At 39.6% G+C, this 17509-nt stretch overlaps 1 protein-coding gene across 5 annotated transcripts in view; it reads left to right on the top strand.

Moving 5' to 3' along the window:
- Positions 1-17509, top strand: part of TANC1 (tetratricopeptide repeat, ankyrin repeat and coiled-coil containing 1) — a 183083-nt gene that overhangs the window by 140750 nt on the left and 24824 nt on the right. For all 5 annotated transcript variants that reach the window (XM_061608706.1, XM_061608702.1, XM_061608705.1 and 2 more), the window contains 6 exons: positions 316-482; positions 3342-3949; positions 8942-9050; positions 9732-9854; positions 11535-11771; positions 12153-12335. In XM_061608706.1, the coding sequence (XP_061464690.1) occupies positions 316-482; positions 3342-3949; positions 8942-9050; positions 9732-9854; positions 11535-11771; positions 12153-12335 (1427 nt within the window). The remainder of the gene's footprint in view (positions 1-315; positions 483-3341; positions 3950-8941; positions 9051-9731; positions 9855-11534; positions 11772-12152; positions 12336-17509) is intronic.

Genomic DNA, 17509 nt, shown 5'->3' with positions numbered 1-17509 from the left:
TCCAAGCAACACCTTCACTACAAACACTTGAATAAGCAGATCTGCCTTGGATGCCAGAATGAATTCCCTGCATATGCCACTTGTTGGTATTGTACGCTCCATCATGGGCTTGTTAGAAAATGAGATGCCTTTTGTGTTTTGGATGGGAAAGAAAGAAGAATACAGAAAAAAGTGCCCTCCTCCCATTTGTGAGCTTGCCCTATATGAAAACTGAATTACTCTAACTTCTATTTCTCTGACTTGAAAGAAAAAAAAATCTAAACTATATTGGAAGTGTGCTCTTCTTTATTGCTTTTTCACTATCTTATCTTTCAGAACAGAAAATTCCAGAAGAGGAATACATCATTTTGATAGATGGTTTAAATGAGGCTGAATTTCATAAACCTGATTATGGGGACACAGTTTCTTCATTCATCACAAATATTATTTCTAAATTTCCTCCCTGGCTAAAACTGATTGTGACTGTAAGAACAAACTTTCAGGTAATGTTTTGAAAATGTGCGCTGTGATGAAGAGAAACGAGTGGTTTAATTTTAGTTGGAAAGAATAATCAGAAGACTGTACTGTGGCTTAGGCAGGTTCTGCTACAAACCGCATCTGAGAGTGACATGCGCAAAGGCACTCGCTGTATTTTATTCGAATCTGTAACATTTGTGTTCAGGTATTTGGATGCTCACATTCAAATAAACAATTTGCGAAATGTCCACATACTTTTTCCTGACACAACATGCTGCTCTTTACTAACCACCACTCACATTTTGGCTTTTATAATATGTGCATACTTACTAAAATCCAGAATACAAAGGTGCCAGAAGCAAGTGCAACAGCAGCAACCTGAAGCAGGTCTACTATATGTTTTTTTGTAAAGTACACAGCCCCAACATGGGATTTCTTTCACTAGACTCATCTTTGCATTTGCTGCTTTTGTGAAACATCAGTGCTGTTTCTTGTTCTTTTACCTCTCTTAACCAGCTTAACCTGGAGTCAAGATCCAGCAAGGCCTGGGCCTGGGCCTGGAGTGATGATAGGCAGTCTGTGCACCATTACCCAGCTGTGGCAAAAGGCAGGAACAAAAGGGAGACTAGCCAGAGCATGTTCACATTATGCTCTTTGACCCCTGTAAAAGCTTCCAGGTCAAGCTTGTTTACTGGCATGAATAACAAAGGGACTCTGCTGCTGTTTTTTGATTGTATTGGCCCTCTCCTTTTTGATCTGAGGGTGACCTGACACTGGACCAGTATTTTAGAAAGCATTTTGTAGTCATAAAGATAGCATTAGCATGAATTCAGTAATGACCATAAAGTCCTTCCTGGTGTTAATGTACAGCTTCAGAGTGCAAATAAGGGACTGTGTGGTTGAATGCTGGTTGTTACAAAAATCTGCACGTAGAAAACCAGGTATCAGGGAGAAGGTTCTAGGATAGTTTTTTCCTGATGTGTGTAGAGTGGATTTGTTCTATGCACACCCACATCCCAGAGAAGCATTCAGCTATAGCAGCAGAAAAAGTTTATTAACCCTAACGATAATTACAGAAATTCCATATTTTTACAATGATAGTCTTTGTGAATCAAAACTAGTCCTTTTCTAAATATCCAATAGGGTTTATTTTAACAAATTCCATGGCTTGTGAACTAAAACAATGTGTAAATTAGGCAAACAGTGAGTACATAAGAGTCAGGGTAGGTGCAAAAGCAAGTGAACCCCTGATTGCATAAGGGAATACTTACAGTCAGGTACTTAAGTAATTAGGTAAGTCTGCAGGTGTGAGTTTGGGAGGCCCCATCCTATAAAGGATGAGAAACTTTGTGAGTTTGGCCGTCACCCGACGGTTGCGTGGAAACACGGCATGCCACAATCAAAAGACATCTCTGAGGACCTCAGAAAAGCAGTTATTGCTGCTCATCTGTCTAGAAAGGGTTACAAAACCATTTCTAAGAATTTGGGGCACCACCAATCTACTGTCAGACAGAAGGCTCAAGTCCATAGTCACTCTACCCAGGAGCCATTGTCCTACCAAAATATCTCCAAGAACAAACGTGCATCATCCAGGAAGTCACAAAGAAACCCAGAGTAACATCCAAGGATCTGCAGGCCACTCTCGCCTTGTCTACTGTGAGTGTTCATGACTCAACAGTCAGAAAAAGACTGAACAAGAATGGTGTTCATGGGAGGGTAGCCAGGAAGATACCACTACTCTCTACAAAGAACATTGCTGCCCATCTGAAGTTCCTAAAGATCACATAGATGATCCCCAAGACTTCTGGAACAATGTACTCTGGACAGACAAGTCAAAGATAGAACTTTTTGGCCTCAATGAGGAATGTTATGTTTGGTGGAAAACACTGAGTTCAAACAGAGGAACTTCATTCCAACCATCAAGCTTTGTGGTGGGAATATGATGGTTTGGGCCTGCTTTGCTGCCTTAGGACCTGGACAGCTTGCCATCATTGATGCAATCATGAATTCTGCAGTGTATCAGAAGATTCTAAAGGAAAATGTCAGGCTATCAGTCTGAGAGATGAAGCTGAACTGAAAGTGGGTTATGCAACATGACAGTGATCCTAAGCATACAAGCAGATGTACCAAAGAATGGCTGCGGAAGAAGAAATTCTGTGTTTTAGAATGGCCTAGTCAAAGTCTGGATCCTGAACCCTATTGAAATGTTGTGGCAGGACCTGAAGTGAGCTGTTCATGCATGGAAGCCCTCAAATGTCAGTGAGTTAGAGCAGATCTGTAAGAAGGAATGGGACAAAATTCCTCGAAGCCGATGTGAGAGACAGACCAACAGTTACAGGAAACACTTAATTGAAGTTACTGCTGCTCAAGGGGGTGCCACCAGGTACTGAATCTAAAGGTTCACACACTTTTTCACACATGGATGTTGACTGTTGAATCAGTTGTAGATACATAAATGTTGAAAATGCATTATGTTTGTCATTTGTTTAATCAGGTTATCTGTTGTTCTTTATCAAGGATTATGGGGTTAGACTAACATCTATTAACATTTTAGATTGGAAATAAGTGACAATCCTAAGGGGTTCAAAAGCTTTTTCTTGCCACTGTATGCAATTTCCCTCCCACTCCCTGGTCTGTAGTCTGAAACAAAACACCCCAGGAACAATTCTATCACCTTTACCTAGGCCAGGTAGTTATTTTGTTCATTCAGTAAATGCACATGCACATGCATACTACAGCTTAATTCTGACTCTTATTCCAATGTGATCTGTCTTTAATGCGATGTTCCTAGAATCTAGCAAGCTCAAATTTCATCTGTATACCTATGATGTTTGTACTGTACTAAAGTGCTTGTTTTCCCCTCCCTCTCTTCTTTTGCTGTATAGGAAATAACCAGCTCACATCCTTTCTTCACAATCTCCCTAGATGATTTCCCTGACAATAAAGAAATACATGCTGATTTGAATGCATATATTCAGTACAGGATCAGTGCCAGCCAGGATATTATAAACAATATATCTCTGAATGGAAAAGTTGATGCAGCTATAATTGGGAAAGTGAGCAACCACCTGATCATGAGGAGCATGGGATCCTATCTCTACTTGAAATTGACCCTAGATCTCTTTCAGAAGGGTCACCTAGTAATCAAAAGTGCAAGCTACAAGGTAGTTCCAGTCTCACTCTCTGAGCTTTATTTGCTTCAGTGCAACATGAAGTTCATGACCAACTCATCATTTGAAAAGGCCCTGCCGATTCTGAATGTGGCTCTGGCATCACTTCACCCAATGACAGATGACCAAATTTTTCAAGCTATTAATGCTGGCCAGATATATGGTGAACACTCCTGGGAAGAGTTCCATCAGAGGATGGAGGCCCTTTCAGGCTTTCTGATAAAAAGGCGTGACAAAACGCGAATGTTCTGCCATCCATCCTTCAGGGAGTGGCTTGTCTGGAGAGCAGATGGTGAAAACACTGACTTTTTATGTGAACCAAGGTAAATGGAAGCAGTATATAATATATTGTGGATGCTAATAGTGGCCGGTGGTTTTTTTTAATTATGCTATGTGAGGAAGATGATGATAATATTAGATAAGTAATTTCTAAGAGAAAAATACCTTGGAGTCAACTGTTTGGTTCTTAGGGCTGAAGCATAAGTTGTACAATAAAATCAGAAATGAGATTGCATATCTAAAAGCAGAATTTACTACATTCGTAATGATTGGGCTATGCATTTCACTACTTTGGTGGTAGCATACATTATGGAGGAAGGTGACTATCTGCTATGCAGGTTCTTCATAATTCCGCAGCCACAACTGTGTGAATTAACTGTCTAGCACTTACACTCTTCTTCCTCCCTATTGGACAACAAATCCTTCTCGGGCTTATAGAGATTATGGGCACTGTTAAGAGACACGGTAACGTGAAAGGTGGAAGCCATAGGGAATCTTATTGTATTCGTGAATTTCACATTGTTTGTTCAACAGTAACTGGTGAGTCTTCTTCTGCCTCACTAATCATTGATGAATCTTATAAGAATTGGGAGTGGTCCTGTAATGAAATTATTGATGTTTACAGTGATGTTTGCATAATTTAAAGAAATTCATCCTACTGAGGCTTATGGAATCATGAAGTTTGACATTCTAAAATTAGAACCATTTCAAAATTTAATCAAAGATGAATGTGTTGGTTGCTGGAAATAGGCTTGCTAGGCAGAGATATCAGCTGCATGCTAGAGCTGGCTTTAAGAGTTGCTGCTGCAGCCACTCTCCATCCAAGGTCAGAACACTGGAGTATGGGAAATGAGGCCCAGTAATGACCACTAGTGAAAACTAGCCAGCTAGAGTGTGACTGATTTGATGCAGCCTTTGGTCTTTTTTAGTCTGACAGATGCTACATGCAGCAAACTACTTTTGAAATGTGTGTGAGTTTCAAAAGCTATTTGTGAAGGGCCGGGGGAGGAGGTTACTGGTCAAAATAAACTCTTGAAAGTTTGGTCTCATGTGGAATAATATACCAAGGGAAACATGCCTGGTGACGTCATTCTTAGGTATTCATCTTTGTATTGTTTTAAACTTACCTTCAGTTGGTTTTGGTAAAGTTTTTAAAACTATTTTTAGCTGTATTTATGGTATGTATGTAAATCGCCTGGAGATATATGTAAAAGGTGATTCATAAATTTATTTATTCTTTTAGATGCCAGGCTAGGACATTGTGTATCCAGACTTTTGGCTGTTAAGCGGGATCATATTGCAGTATGGTTTCCAGCCTGTTTATGGTGCTCATCTTTAAATAGGGTGGTGTAGGATTCATCCTTTTTATGGTATTTTTGAGTGAGCACGTTTAGGACACAAAAAATTGTTTTATTGCATTTTTGATGCATCATTTTTTAAATGTAAGTGTTTGTATATTTTATGGATTTCTTAGCAACAAATAAATGAAATAAAATAAATAATAAAGTTTCCCTAAAGTAGTTGTTTGCAGTGTTGCTTTAGGATTCAAGCCATATAAGCATAGCCGTGCTGAAAGAATTAAAGTAGTATAATAGTTGTGCTAGGTAGCTTTATTTTACCACCTGCTGTTGCATTATATAACTTTTAGTGTTTCATTTCTGTAATCAACATTACAATACTTGGCATGAGTGAATTAAAATGGATGGGAATGGGACATTTTCAATCAGGCAACTACAAAATATTTCATGCAGGAAATGAGAAATTAAGAAGAAACTGGGTTGCTTTAATAGTGAGAAATGATGTAGCAAAAGCAATTAGGAGCTATAACGCAAGGTCTGAGCGAGTGATATCAATGGGATTTAACAGGAAACCTATTCACATAACCATCATCCAAGTCTATGCTCCAACGGCAAATGCAGAAGAAGAGGAATTGGAGAGATTTTACACAGAAGTACAGGAAGAAATTGATCACACACCAAACAAAGATGTTCTGATAAACATGGGGGACTGGAATGCAAAAGCAGGGAACAGAGGAACTAGAAATTGTGGGAAAATGGAGCTTAGAGATAGAAATGAAGTGAGAGAAACACTTATTGAATTCTGTGAAGCCACTAATTTGTTTCTTTGAAACACATTTTTTGAGCAACCGAAAAGATGACTGTACATGTGGACATCATTACTACATCAATACAGGAATCAAAGTTATTATATAATTGGTAGTTCCATACTTTCTGTGAAAACAAGACCAGGAGCAGTCTGTGGTACAGATCATAAACTGGTCATATTGAAAATCAGAGTAACGCTAAAAAAGAACAGCAAAGCAATCATAATGCCAAAATACAATTTAAATAACATCCCAGAAGAATATAAAGATCAAATAAGGAACAGATCTGAGGCTTTAAACTTAGTTGACAGAGAGCCAGAAGGACTATGGATTGAAATCAGAGACATTATCAGGGAAGAATGCAAAAAGACAGTACCTCTAGTTAAAAAGAAAGACAGACCTCAATGGATGACTGACAAAACTCTTAAAATGGTTAAAGAGAGAAGGAAAGCAAAAGCAAAAGGAGACAGAAACACCGTCAGAAATCTAAATACAACAATACAGCGACTAGTACATAGGGACAAAGAGAACTATTACAATAGTTTTTGTAAAGAAATAGAAGAGGACAACAAAAAGGGTAGAACAAAAGCCCTATTCCAAAAGATTAGAGAAATTAAAGGGAAATTTAATCCATGGGTAGGGATGTTGAATAATCAACAGGGGAACACACTGACTGACCAAGATAAAATAAAAAGAAGATGGAAGCAATATACTGACGAACTCTATAAAAGAGATGCAAGGATGACAGATTCAGTCACGGAGGAACCATATGATGAAGAACCAGAAATTTTAGAATGTGAGGTGAAAGCTGCTCTTAAAATACTTGGAAGAAACAAATGACCAGGAACAGATGGCATGCCAATAGAGTTGCTACAAGTTACTGAGACTGAATCTGTCCAAAGTTTGATAAAAAAATCGTCAACAAATATAGAAAATGAAACAATGGCCCACAGACTGGAAGCATTCAATATGCATCCCAATTCCAAAGAAAGGGGATCCCAGGGAATGCAATAATTATTGAACTATTACCTGAATATCCCATGCAAGTAAAGTAATGCTCAAGATTCTACAAGAAAGGCTCTTACCTCATATGGAGTGGGAAATGCCAGGTGTCCAAGCTGGATTTAGAAAGGGAAGAGGTACCAGAGGTCATATCACAAACATATGATGGATAATGGAACGGACCAAGGAATTTCAGAAGAAAATCACCCTGTGATTTATAGATTATAGCAAAGCCTTTGATTGTGTAGATCATGAAAAACTATGGAATGTTTTAAAAGAAATGGGGGTGCCACAGCATCTGATTGTCCTGATGCGCAACCTATACTCTGGACAAGAGGCTACTGTAAGGACAGAATATGGAGAAACCGATTGGTTTGCCATCAGAAAGGCTGTGAGACAGGGGTGTATTTTTTCACCCTATTTGTTTAATCTATATGCAGAACATATCATTCGGAAAGTGGGATTGGACCAAGATGAAGGAGGTGTGAAAATTAGAGGGAGAAGTGTTAAAAATCTAAGATATGCGGATGATACCATACTACTTGTAGAAACCAATAATTATTTGAAACGAATGTTGATGAAAGTTAAAGAGGAAAGCATAAAAGCAGGACTACAGCTGAATGTCAAGAAGACTAAAGTAATAACAGAAGATTTATGTAACTTTAAAGTTGACAGTGAGGACATTGAACTGGTCAAGGATTATCAATACCTTGGCACAGTCATTAACCAAAAGGGAGACAATAGTCAAGAAATTAGAAGAAGGCTAGGACTGGGAAGGACAGCTATCAGAGAACTAGAAAAGGTCTTCAAATGCAAAGATGTATCACTAAACACTCAAGTCGGGATCATTCAGACCATGGTATTCCCGATCTCTATGTCTGGATGAGAAAGTTGGACAGGGAAAAAAGTGGATAAGAGAAAAATCAAACTCGTTTGAAATGTGGTGTTGGAGGAGAGCTTTGTGCATGCCATGGACTGCAAAAAAGAGAAATAATTGGGTGTTAGAACAAATTAAACCGAAACTATCACTAGGAGTTAAAATGATGAAACTGACGTTATCATACTTTGGACACATAATGAGAAGATATGATTCATTAGAAAAGACAATAATGCTGGGAAAAACAGAAGAGAGCAGAAAAAGAGGAAGGCTAAACAAGAGATGGCTTGATTCTATAAAGGAAGCCATAGACCTGAACTTACAAGAACTGAACAGGGTGGTTTATAACAGGAGTTTGCTGATTCATAGGGTCCCCATAAGTCGAAATTGTCTTGAAGGCACATAACAACTATTTCTGTAGTGTTCTTTAGATTACAAAGTATTGTGTCTGTTTTTAATTTACATTTTCAAGCATGCATAAAACATAATACATTAAAAATACATTAGAAGTCAACCTTTTTCTCTGAATCCAAGGATGACTCTTATGATGATAACATAAGAGGAATCTTTTAAGTTTGATTCTGATGGTCTTTCATTAGTGACTTAACAAGAAGTGGGAAGGCTGCTTTACATAAAAATATATGTTTGACTACAATATCTACCTACTGTTTGAGAATAATGTAAGAAAGTAACACTCTGGGATTGCAAAATTTTGCATAAATCACCACCCTTAGTCAGTTGTAATGAAATCGAGATACACTCTGTAGTGACCTACCATGCCTCACTAGACACTAGTTTACATTTCTCATTACTTGGTTTGATTTAAACATAATGTGAACAGCACATGCTTTTCCTGAGAAGGGACTAGTCATGTCTGAGAATGATATAGCACAAGTATTGTCTGTCTTCCTCTGTTACAACAAAGCTTGATATTTAGATTTTGGGCAGGGGAGGGAGAAGTAGTCTGTCACTTTAAGGTATTCGGAGGACATAACATTGATTAGGACCCTATTTAAAACCTCCTCTCTCCTGTCTTTCTGCTTCTCCATTTAGGAATGGGCATGCTCTCCTGGCTTTCATGTTCTCTAGGCAGGAAGGAAAGCTTAACCGGCAGCAAACAATGGAACTTGGGCATCACATTCTTAAAGCACATATTTTCAAGGTAAAACCTATATTTTATTTCGCCTTCTGCTGTGTGCTCTATATTATTGTATTGTTATGTCTTTGTTAATGGTATTATGACATAAAGGCTTGTGTCTACTTGTTTCTCTTTCTCCTCTAGGGACTTCAGCTTTCACTGTTGAAAATTCAGGGTTGTATTCAACTAAGTCTGACTTAGAGTACACCTATTGAAATCAATGAACCTAAGTCAGTCATGTCTGTTAATATCAATGGGCCTACTCTGAATAGGACTCATTGAATACCACCCTAAATTTTCAGACCTTTGCTTGCACAGAAATACTTTGGCTATGTATTTACATCTGCTCAAGATCTGAACTGTCCCTTGCAAATATTAATGAAGCCTCTCAAAAAATACTAGGAAAGGAAGTGTGCAGAACCTCCCCGCCCCCACATTGTTATTCCTATTGTGTAATGATTCTTTGGACAGTGGCTAGGCATTTAAATATAGAATCATGTCACAAGGGATTAATTCTGGGTTATTTAAAAAGATTTAAAACAAGATCTTGTAAAAATAATTTTTATTCACATTGAAAATAGTGAAAAATTTCTCGATTTGTAAAATTAAAGAAAAACCTACGATATTCAGTGTGCACACACACCCCAATCTGTTGAGAAGCTGTTTGCTTTATCTTGTATCATCACTGTTTGTTGAACCTTCCAGGGACTCAGTAAAAAGACTGGAATTTCTTCCAGCCATCTTCAAGCCCTATGGATTGGCTATAGCACTGATGGTTTGTCAGCGGCCCTTGCATCTTTGAGAAATCTTTATACACCCAATGTAAAGGTAAGAAAATTCCATGTGTGGTAGTTCTAATATTAAGAGAAAGCAGTTCCACACTGTGATGGGTTGAGGGCAAGCAGGGTATTACAGGTTGCATCAGGTAAAAGAACTAACTTTCCTCTAAAGGACATGTCAGTTCCAGAACAAGGAAGGAAGGAAAAGGAGGAGGCTTAACTATGGTAAGAAATCTCTCTCTTGTACTTCCTCTTGAGTTTCTTTCTATGGTTTTGAAAGCTTGTCCAGTCAGGATTGGCAGAAAGGGCTTTTTAGCCACTGAGGGTGCTGAAAAACTAGCCAAATAATATGTAAAACTTATATATTCATGGTGTGTATGTGTGCACGTGTACACATGAGAGAAAGTCTTTGCCTACCACTTTGAGATGGCTTTTCTAAACAGGAAATCGAACATACTCCCATACCAGTTGAGACTAGGGTTGCCAGATTCAGGGCCTGAGACTAATCCTGTATCTTTAGGAGAAGAGAAAGTCAGGCTGGGCCTGGAAACCAAGAGATCTTCTGTATCTTTAAAAGTTGTGCAGGGGGAAGGGAGAATTCCACCTTGTGGTTTTTCCCATTGCACTGTTGCAAGAACACCTGCACTTGGCTGACTTTCTCTTCTCCTAAAGATACAGGATCAGTCTCAGGCCCTGAGCCTGGCAACCCTAGTTGAGACAGCATCAGTGGAAGGAGATGGGGAGGTTATGTTTTATTAAAAAATAGGATCTGGGCAAGGTTAAGTTGAAACTTTAAGTTCAAACTTTCAAAAATCAGTTTCTCTCTTCCCTCCATGCTTTTTTCAATCCTCTGCTCTGCTAGCCTCCCTACCACCACCACCACTTCCTCATATACCTCCCTAACTCAAGCTGGAACCCCGTAACCATCACCACTCTTTTCACTCACACCTCTCCCAGTCCCAGCATGTATCTGGTGTCTGGGCTGGCCTCAAAAGTGGAAAGTAGATACTAGATTTGGAAAGTTCACTTTCCAATATAAGAAATATATTTAAAAAAATAAAAAACAAAAGAAAAAAGGAAGAGGTGCATAGATGTACTGCAGATCAGCTCCTTCTGTATCAGGGGATCTCCAGCTATCTACTCCAGGACTCTGAGTGCAAGAATAGAGAAGAATCTGAGTCCCTGATGGCAACAAATATTACTTTCCAATACTACAAAAATGTGTTAGGGTGACAGCAGTCTATCTGTTTCTTCTGTGGGTGAAATCCTGTTAGGATGCTGCAAAGATGTGCTCTTCTCCTACTTCTGCTCCCCTCTTCTGTACAAATCTGTGATACACAACAACCTTTAAAATGTCACATCCAGTGATTGTGGCATTAGAAACAGCAACGTCTGCTGAAACCCAGTGTCCTGGATGATCTCATAACATACCTGTTATGCTGTAGATGATGAAGCTGCATTGGGAGAGCGGGCACTGCACTGTATCCTCAATAATCTCGGATGTGCAGCTCATTAGGATGAGCTGCAAATTTCTATACTTGTTGTTTGTAGTTGTCTTTTATTTAACCATATTGGGAAGTATTATTCAGGTGTCTATCAAATTCATTCATCAGTTTGAAATTACTATATAATAAATGTATAAAATAAAATGTATCCCAAAAATGTAATGAAAATGCAAATCAACCCTGTTTCTAAACAAGATGGTGAATTATATATTTATTTCTTCTAGGTGAGTCGTCTGCTGATTTTGGGTGGTGCAAATGTAAATTACAGGACAGAAGTTCTCAACAATGCTCCAATATTGTGTGTTCAGTCTCATCTTGGTCATGAAGAAGTGGTTGTCCTCCTGCTAGAATTTGGTGCTTCCATTGATGGCGCATCTGAGAATGGCATGACCCCACTTTGCTGTGCAGCAGCTGCAGGCCACATGCACATGGCTTCACTTCTCTGCAAGAAAGGAGCAAAGGTAAGCCCTACAGCAGACACACTAAGGAACATTTGTGTGCTGTACAGCTGTAGGGCAAGGACTAAAGCAAGGCATACTCTTCTCTGTGAAAATACAGGTCAGATTCTGAAGCGTAGACTGGATGAGTTAAATTTTCTAGTCCAGTGTAATGTAATGCTGTAGAATACAAGTAAAATTTCTTACATCGGTTTAGAAAAAAAAAAGACCTGCAGTGATTTTAAGTAATACGGCGTCCCCTAGAATCATGCTAAATGTTCCACAATAACCTCTTAATGACAGAACATGTTTGTTCTTGAGTTTTGGTGTTACAGCTTGTTCATTGAGCTTGCTTATCATGAATGAACTTACTTTTTCTCTCCCTATCCTTCCCCTTTAATATAGATCAATCAAATGGATAAAAAGGGACAATGTGCTTTGGTTCATAGTGCTCTAAGGGGCCATTCTGATATTCTTGAATACCTGCTCAACATGGATTGGATAATTTCTCAGCAGCAGGGTTCACTGACAAAGCGACAGGCACTTCAGCAGGCTCTGACAGCATCTTCAAGCATGGGACACTGTCAGGTACTTGTACATACTTGTACATCACTTTTTGAAAACATTTAGAATTATTCAGTGACTTGTACATGGCTATTCTCCCACTGATGTTAAAACGGTCTACATTTTAAATGAGGGTGTGTACTACAAGCCCATTTAACGTGCATGTGAATAAAAATCAAATTGTACTGCCACAAGGCAGTAATTTTCAAACAAACTTTGTTGTTATGTGCTTTCAAGTTGATTACAACTTATGGCGACCTTATGAATCAGTGACCACCAATAACATCTGTCATGAACCACCCTGTTCAGATCTTGTAAGTTCAGGTCTGTGGCTTCCTTTATGGAATCAAACCATCTCTTGTTTGGTCTTCCTCTTTTTCTACTCCCTTCTGTTTTTCCCAGCATAGAGCCAATGTGGTGTAGTGGTTAAGGTGGTGGACTACAACCTGGGAGACCAGGGTTTGAATCCCCACACAGCCATGAAGTTCACTGGGTGACCTTGGACCAGTCACTGCCTCTCAGCCTCAGAGGAAGGCGATGGTAAACCACCTCTGAATACCGCTTACCATGAAAACCCTATTCATAGGGTCACCATAAGTTGGGATCGACACGAAGGCAGTCCAATCGTGTCTTCTCATTATGTGTCCAAAGTATGATAACCTCAGTTTCATCATTTTAGCTTCTAGTGATAGTACTGGTTTAATTTGTTCTAACACCCAATTATTTGTCTTTTTCGCGGCCCATGGTTGGTATGTACAAAGCTCTCCTCCAACACCACATTTCAAATGAGTTGATTTTCTCTTATCCACTTTTTTTCATTGCCCAACTTTCTCATCCATACATAGAGTTTGGGAATACCATAGTCTGAATGATTCCGACTTTAGTGTTCAGTGATACATCTTTGCATTTGAGGACCTTTTCTAGTTCTCTCGTAGCTGCCCTCCCCCATCCTAGCCTCCTTCTGATTTCTTGACTATTGTCTTCCTTTTGGTTAATGACTGTGCTGAGTTATTGATAATCCTTGACCAGTTCAATGTCCTCATCAACTTTAAAGTTACATAAATCTTCTGATGTCATCACTTTAGTCTTCTTGACATTCAGCTGTAGTCCTGCTTTTGTGCTTTCCTCTTTAACGTTCATCAGCATTCATTCAAATCATTATTGGTTTCTACTAAGAGTATGGTATTGTCTGCATATCTTAAATTATTGATATTTCTCCCTCCAATTTTCACATCTTCTTCATCTTGGTCCAATCCCACTTTCTGAATGATATGTTCTGCATATAGATTAAACCAGTAGGGTGATAAAATACACCCCTTTCTCACAGCCTTTCTGATTGAGAACCAATCAGTTTCTCCATATTCTGTCCTTACAGTAGCCTCGTGTCCAGAGTGTAAGCTGCACATCAGAACAATCAGATGCTGTGGCACCCCCATTTCTTTTAAAGCATTCCATAATTTTTCATGATCTACACAATCAAAGGCTTTGCTATAATCTATAAAGCACAGGGTGATTTCCTTCAGGAATTCCTCGGCCGTTCCATTATCCAACGTATTTGGACAAATTCAGTCTCAGTAGCTTGTAGCAACTCTATTGGCATGCCATCTGTTCCTGGTCATTTGTTTCTTCCAAGTATTTTAAGAGCAGCTTTCACCTCACATTCTAAAATTTCTGGTTCTTCATCATACGGTTCCTCTGTGAATGAATCTGTCATCCTTGCATCTCTTTTATAGAGTTCTTCAGTATATTGCTTCCATCTTCCTTTTTTTAAAAATCTTGGTCAGTCAGTGTGTCCCCCTGTTGATTATTCAACACCCCTACCCTTGGTTTAAATTTCCCTTTAATTTCTCTAATCTTTTGGAATAGGGCTTTTGTTCTACCCTTTTTGTTGTCCTCTTCTATTTCTTTACAAAAACTATTGTAATAGTTCTCTTTATCCCTATGTACTAGTCACTGTATTGTTGGATTTAGGGTTGTAACCGTGTTTCTATCTCCTTTTGCTTTTGCTTTCCTTCTTGATTTAACCATTTTAAGAGTTTTGTCAGTCATCCATTGAGGTCTTTCTCTCTTTTTAACTAGAGGTATTGTATTTTTGCATTCTCCCTAATAATGTCTCTGCCTTCACTCAATAGTTCTTCTGGTTCTCTGTCAACTAAGTTTAAAGCCATTTGCATTCCACTCCCCCATGATTATCAGAACATCTTGTTTTGGTGTGTGATCAATTTTGTCCTGTACTTCAGCATAAAATGTCTCTAATTCCTCTTCTTTTGCATTTGCCATTGGAGCATAGACTTGGATGATGGTTATGTTAATAGGTTTCCCGTTAAATCTCATTGCTATCACTTGCTCAGACCTTGCATTATAGCTCTTAATTGTTTTTGCTACATCACTTCTCACTATTAAAGCAACTCCATTTCTTCTTAATTTCTCATTTCCTGCATAAAATATTTTGTGGTTGCCTGATTGAAAATGTCCCATTCCCATCCATTTTAATTCATTCACGCCAAGTATTGTAATGTTGATGCGTTCCATTTCTTGCTTGACAATTTCTAATTTTCCCTGGTTCATGCTTCTCACATTCCATGTTCCTATTGTGTGCATCATACAGCTCCGGACTCTCCTTTCACATCTGTGCGCATCAGCCTCTGGTCTTCTATTCAGCTTTGACCCAGCTGCATCATTAGTCACAGCACTACTCATACTGGTCCTTTGTTCTTCCCTAGTAGCTCGTTGAGTGCCTTCTGACCTGGGGTCTCATCTTCCAGCACTATCTCATGTTGCATTTTGGATACACTGTTCATAGGGTTTTCGTGGTAAGAGGTATTCAGAGGTGGTTTAGCATTGCCTTCCTCTGAGTTTGGACGCATCTTATTTTGGTAGCTTTGACCTTTCTGCCTTGGGTGCCCCTGCTTAGGAGTCTAGCCTCTTGGTCTAGACTCCTGACGGCATTGCTCTCAGCTTCTTCAACGCTCTCAAGCCCCCTCACCACGTTAAGGTGTGCATCCTAGAGGGGGTCAAACAAACTGGACATATCTTTTTCCCATGAAACTAGGATTACTTGTATCATGCTCATCAGGAAAATGGTGCCTCCTCCTAGGAAGTAAATATGTTAACAGCTGCCTCCTTACACTATAAAACACAGGTCATTTGGCACATGCCAGGATATTTCCAAATATCTTTGTAGCTGTATATAAATAATAAATAATAATAAAATTTTATTTGTCAGTCGCCTATCTGTCCGACTTAACGGACACTCTAGGCGACTTACAACCAGAATTAAAATACAATATACAATTCATCCAATATCAAACATCTAAACACAACAAAAAGCTAATCCACCCCAAGGTTCTTGTAGGCCTGCCTGAATAGCCAGGTCTTTAAGGCTCGGCGAAAGCTCATCAGGGAGGAAGCATCGAAGATCATAAGGGAGAGAGTTTCAGAGGGTGGGGGCCACAACTGAGAACGCCCTCTCCCGGGTCCGCACCAGCCTAGCTGTTTTGACTGGTGGGACCGAGAGGAGGTCCTGTGTGGCTGATCTTGTGAGGCGGCCTGATTGGTGATACTGGAGGCGGTCCTTCAGATAAACTGGGCCGAAACCGTATAGGGCTTTAAAGGTCAGTACCAACACCTTGAATTGGGCCCGGTAAACCACTGGTAGCCAGTGTAGATCTACTAACACTGGGGTAATGTGATCTCGGCGTTGGCTAAGCTTGATCAAGCGTGCCGCCGCATTCTGTGCCAGCTGCAGTTTCTGGACCATTTTCAAGGGTAACCCCACGTAGAGCGCATTACAGTAGTCTAAGAGAGAGGAGACCAGGGCATGTATCACCCGTGGGAGTAGATGCACAGGAAGGTAGGGTCACAGCCTCTGTATCAGATGGAGTTGATACCAAGCTGCCCGGCTCACTGCCGAAACCTGAGCCTCCATGGACAGCTGGGAGTCAAGAATGACTCCTAGGCTGCGGACCTGGTCTTTCAGGGGTAATCTTACCCCATTCAGGACCAAGTCGATGTCTCCCAGCCTTCTCTTGTCACCCACGAGCAATACCTCGGTCTTATCGGGGTTTAGCCTCAGCCTGTTCTCGCCCATCCATCCACTTACGGACTCCAGGCACTTGGACATGGTTTTCACAGCCAACTCTGGTGAGGACTTAAATGAGAGATAGAGCTGAGTGTCATCCGCATATTGGTGACACTGCAGCCCAAAGCTCCTGATGATCGCTCCCAGCAGCTTCACATAGATGTTAAATAGCATGGGGGAGAGGATAGAACCCTGTGGCACCCCACAATTAAGGGGCCAAGGGTCTGAAACCTCATCCCCCAATGCCACCCGTTGACACCTGCCTGAGAGATAGGAACGGAACCACTGTAAAACAGTGCCCCCCATTCCCAATCCCTCTAGGCGATTCAACAGGATACCGTGGTCAACGGTATCAAAAGCTGCTGAGAGATCTAGGAGGATGAGGAAGGTATATTCTCCCCTATCCAACGCCCTCCTCATATCAATATCATATATATCAATATATATATATATCCCTTTCTATAATAGAAAGATTACTTGTAAGGGGTTGATGACTGGATGGTTCTGACTTGCTTGGTGGAGTTTTCTGCTTCCTATGCTTGAGGAAAAATGATACTGTAGTAGAGTCTGTACTTGTGCCAAGTGCAGCTCTTTGAAAGAAGATAAAAAATTGTAGTAGGATTTCTGTCTCCACAATGTGGCTATAAAGGATTATATAGCCATAATGGAATACATGGAGATGGTTTATTCCTTGAAATCACATTTGTACTATTTCCCATCCCTCACAAGACTGCAGAAGTTCTCTTAATGTATTTGTTTATATGATTAATCTTGGCATGCAAACTTTAGTCTCCATAATGTTTTATCACCACTTTTGAAGGAAAAAAAAGTTAAATTCTGCACTGCACACTAGTATAAAGGCAGACTGGTTTTCCTGTATAAGAGGTTCCCCTTATTTTGTAACAGTACAGTTCAAAAGTTGTTATTTAAACATTGCCTGTTTTTTTTAACAATGTTTTTCTTGATAGAAATGGAGCACAGAAGAATTATATCAGTTCATATTTCTCAGCTTGGGTTAAAACATTAAAGTTGTTTCTTTAGCTATTCCTGGTAAACATTTCTGACAGGATTAATACAAATTGGCTTGCTTTGTTTGTTTGTCCTTTCCTTGATTATA

This window comes from Rhineura floridana, chromosome 2 (genome assembly GCF_030035675.1).
Source record: "Rhineura floridana isolate rRhiFlo1 chromosome 2, rRhiFlo1.hap2, whole genome shotgun sequence".
NCBI classification, from domain to species: domain Eukaryota; kingdom Metazoa; phylum Chordata; class Lepidosauria; order Squamata; family Rhineuridae; genus Rhineura; species Rhineura floridana.
Note: the sequence above shows the minus strand (reverse complement) of the source record. Positions and strands in the feature narration are given on the sequence as shown.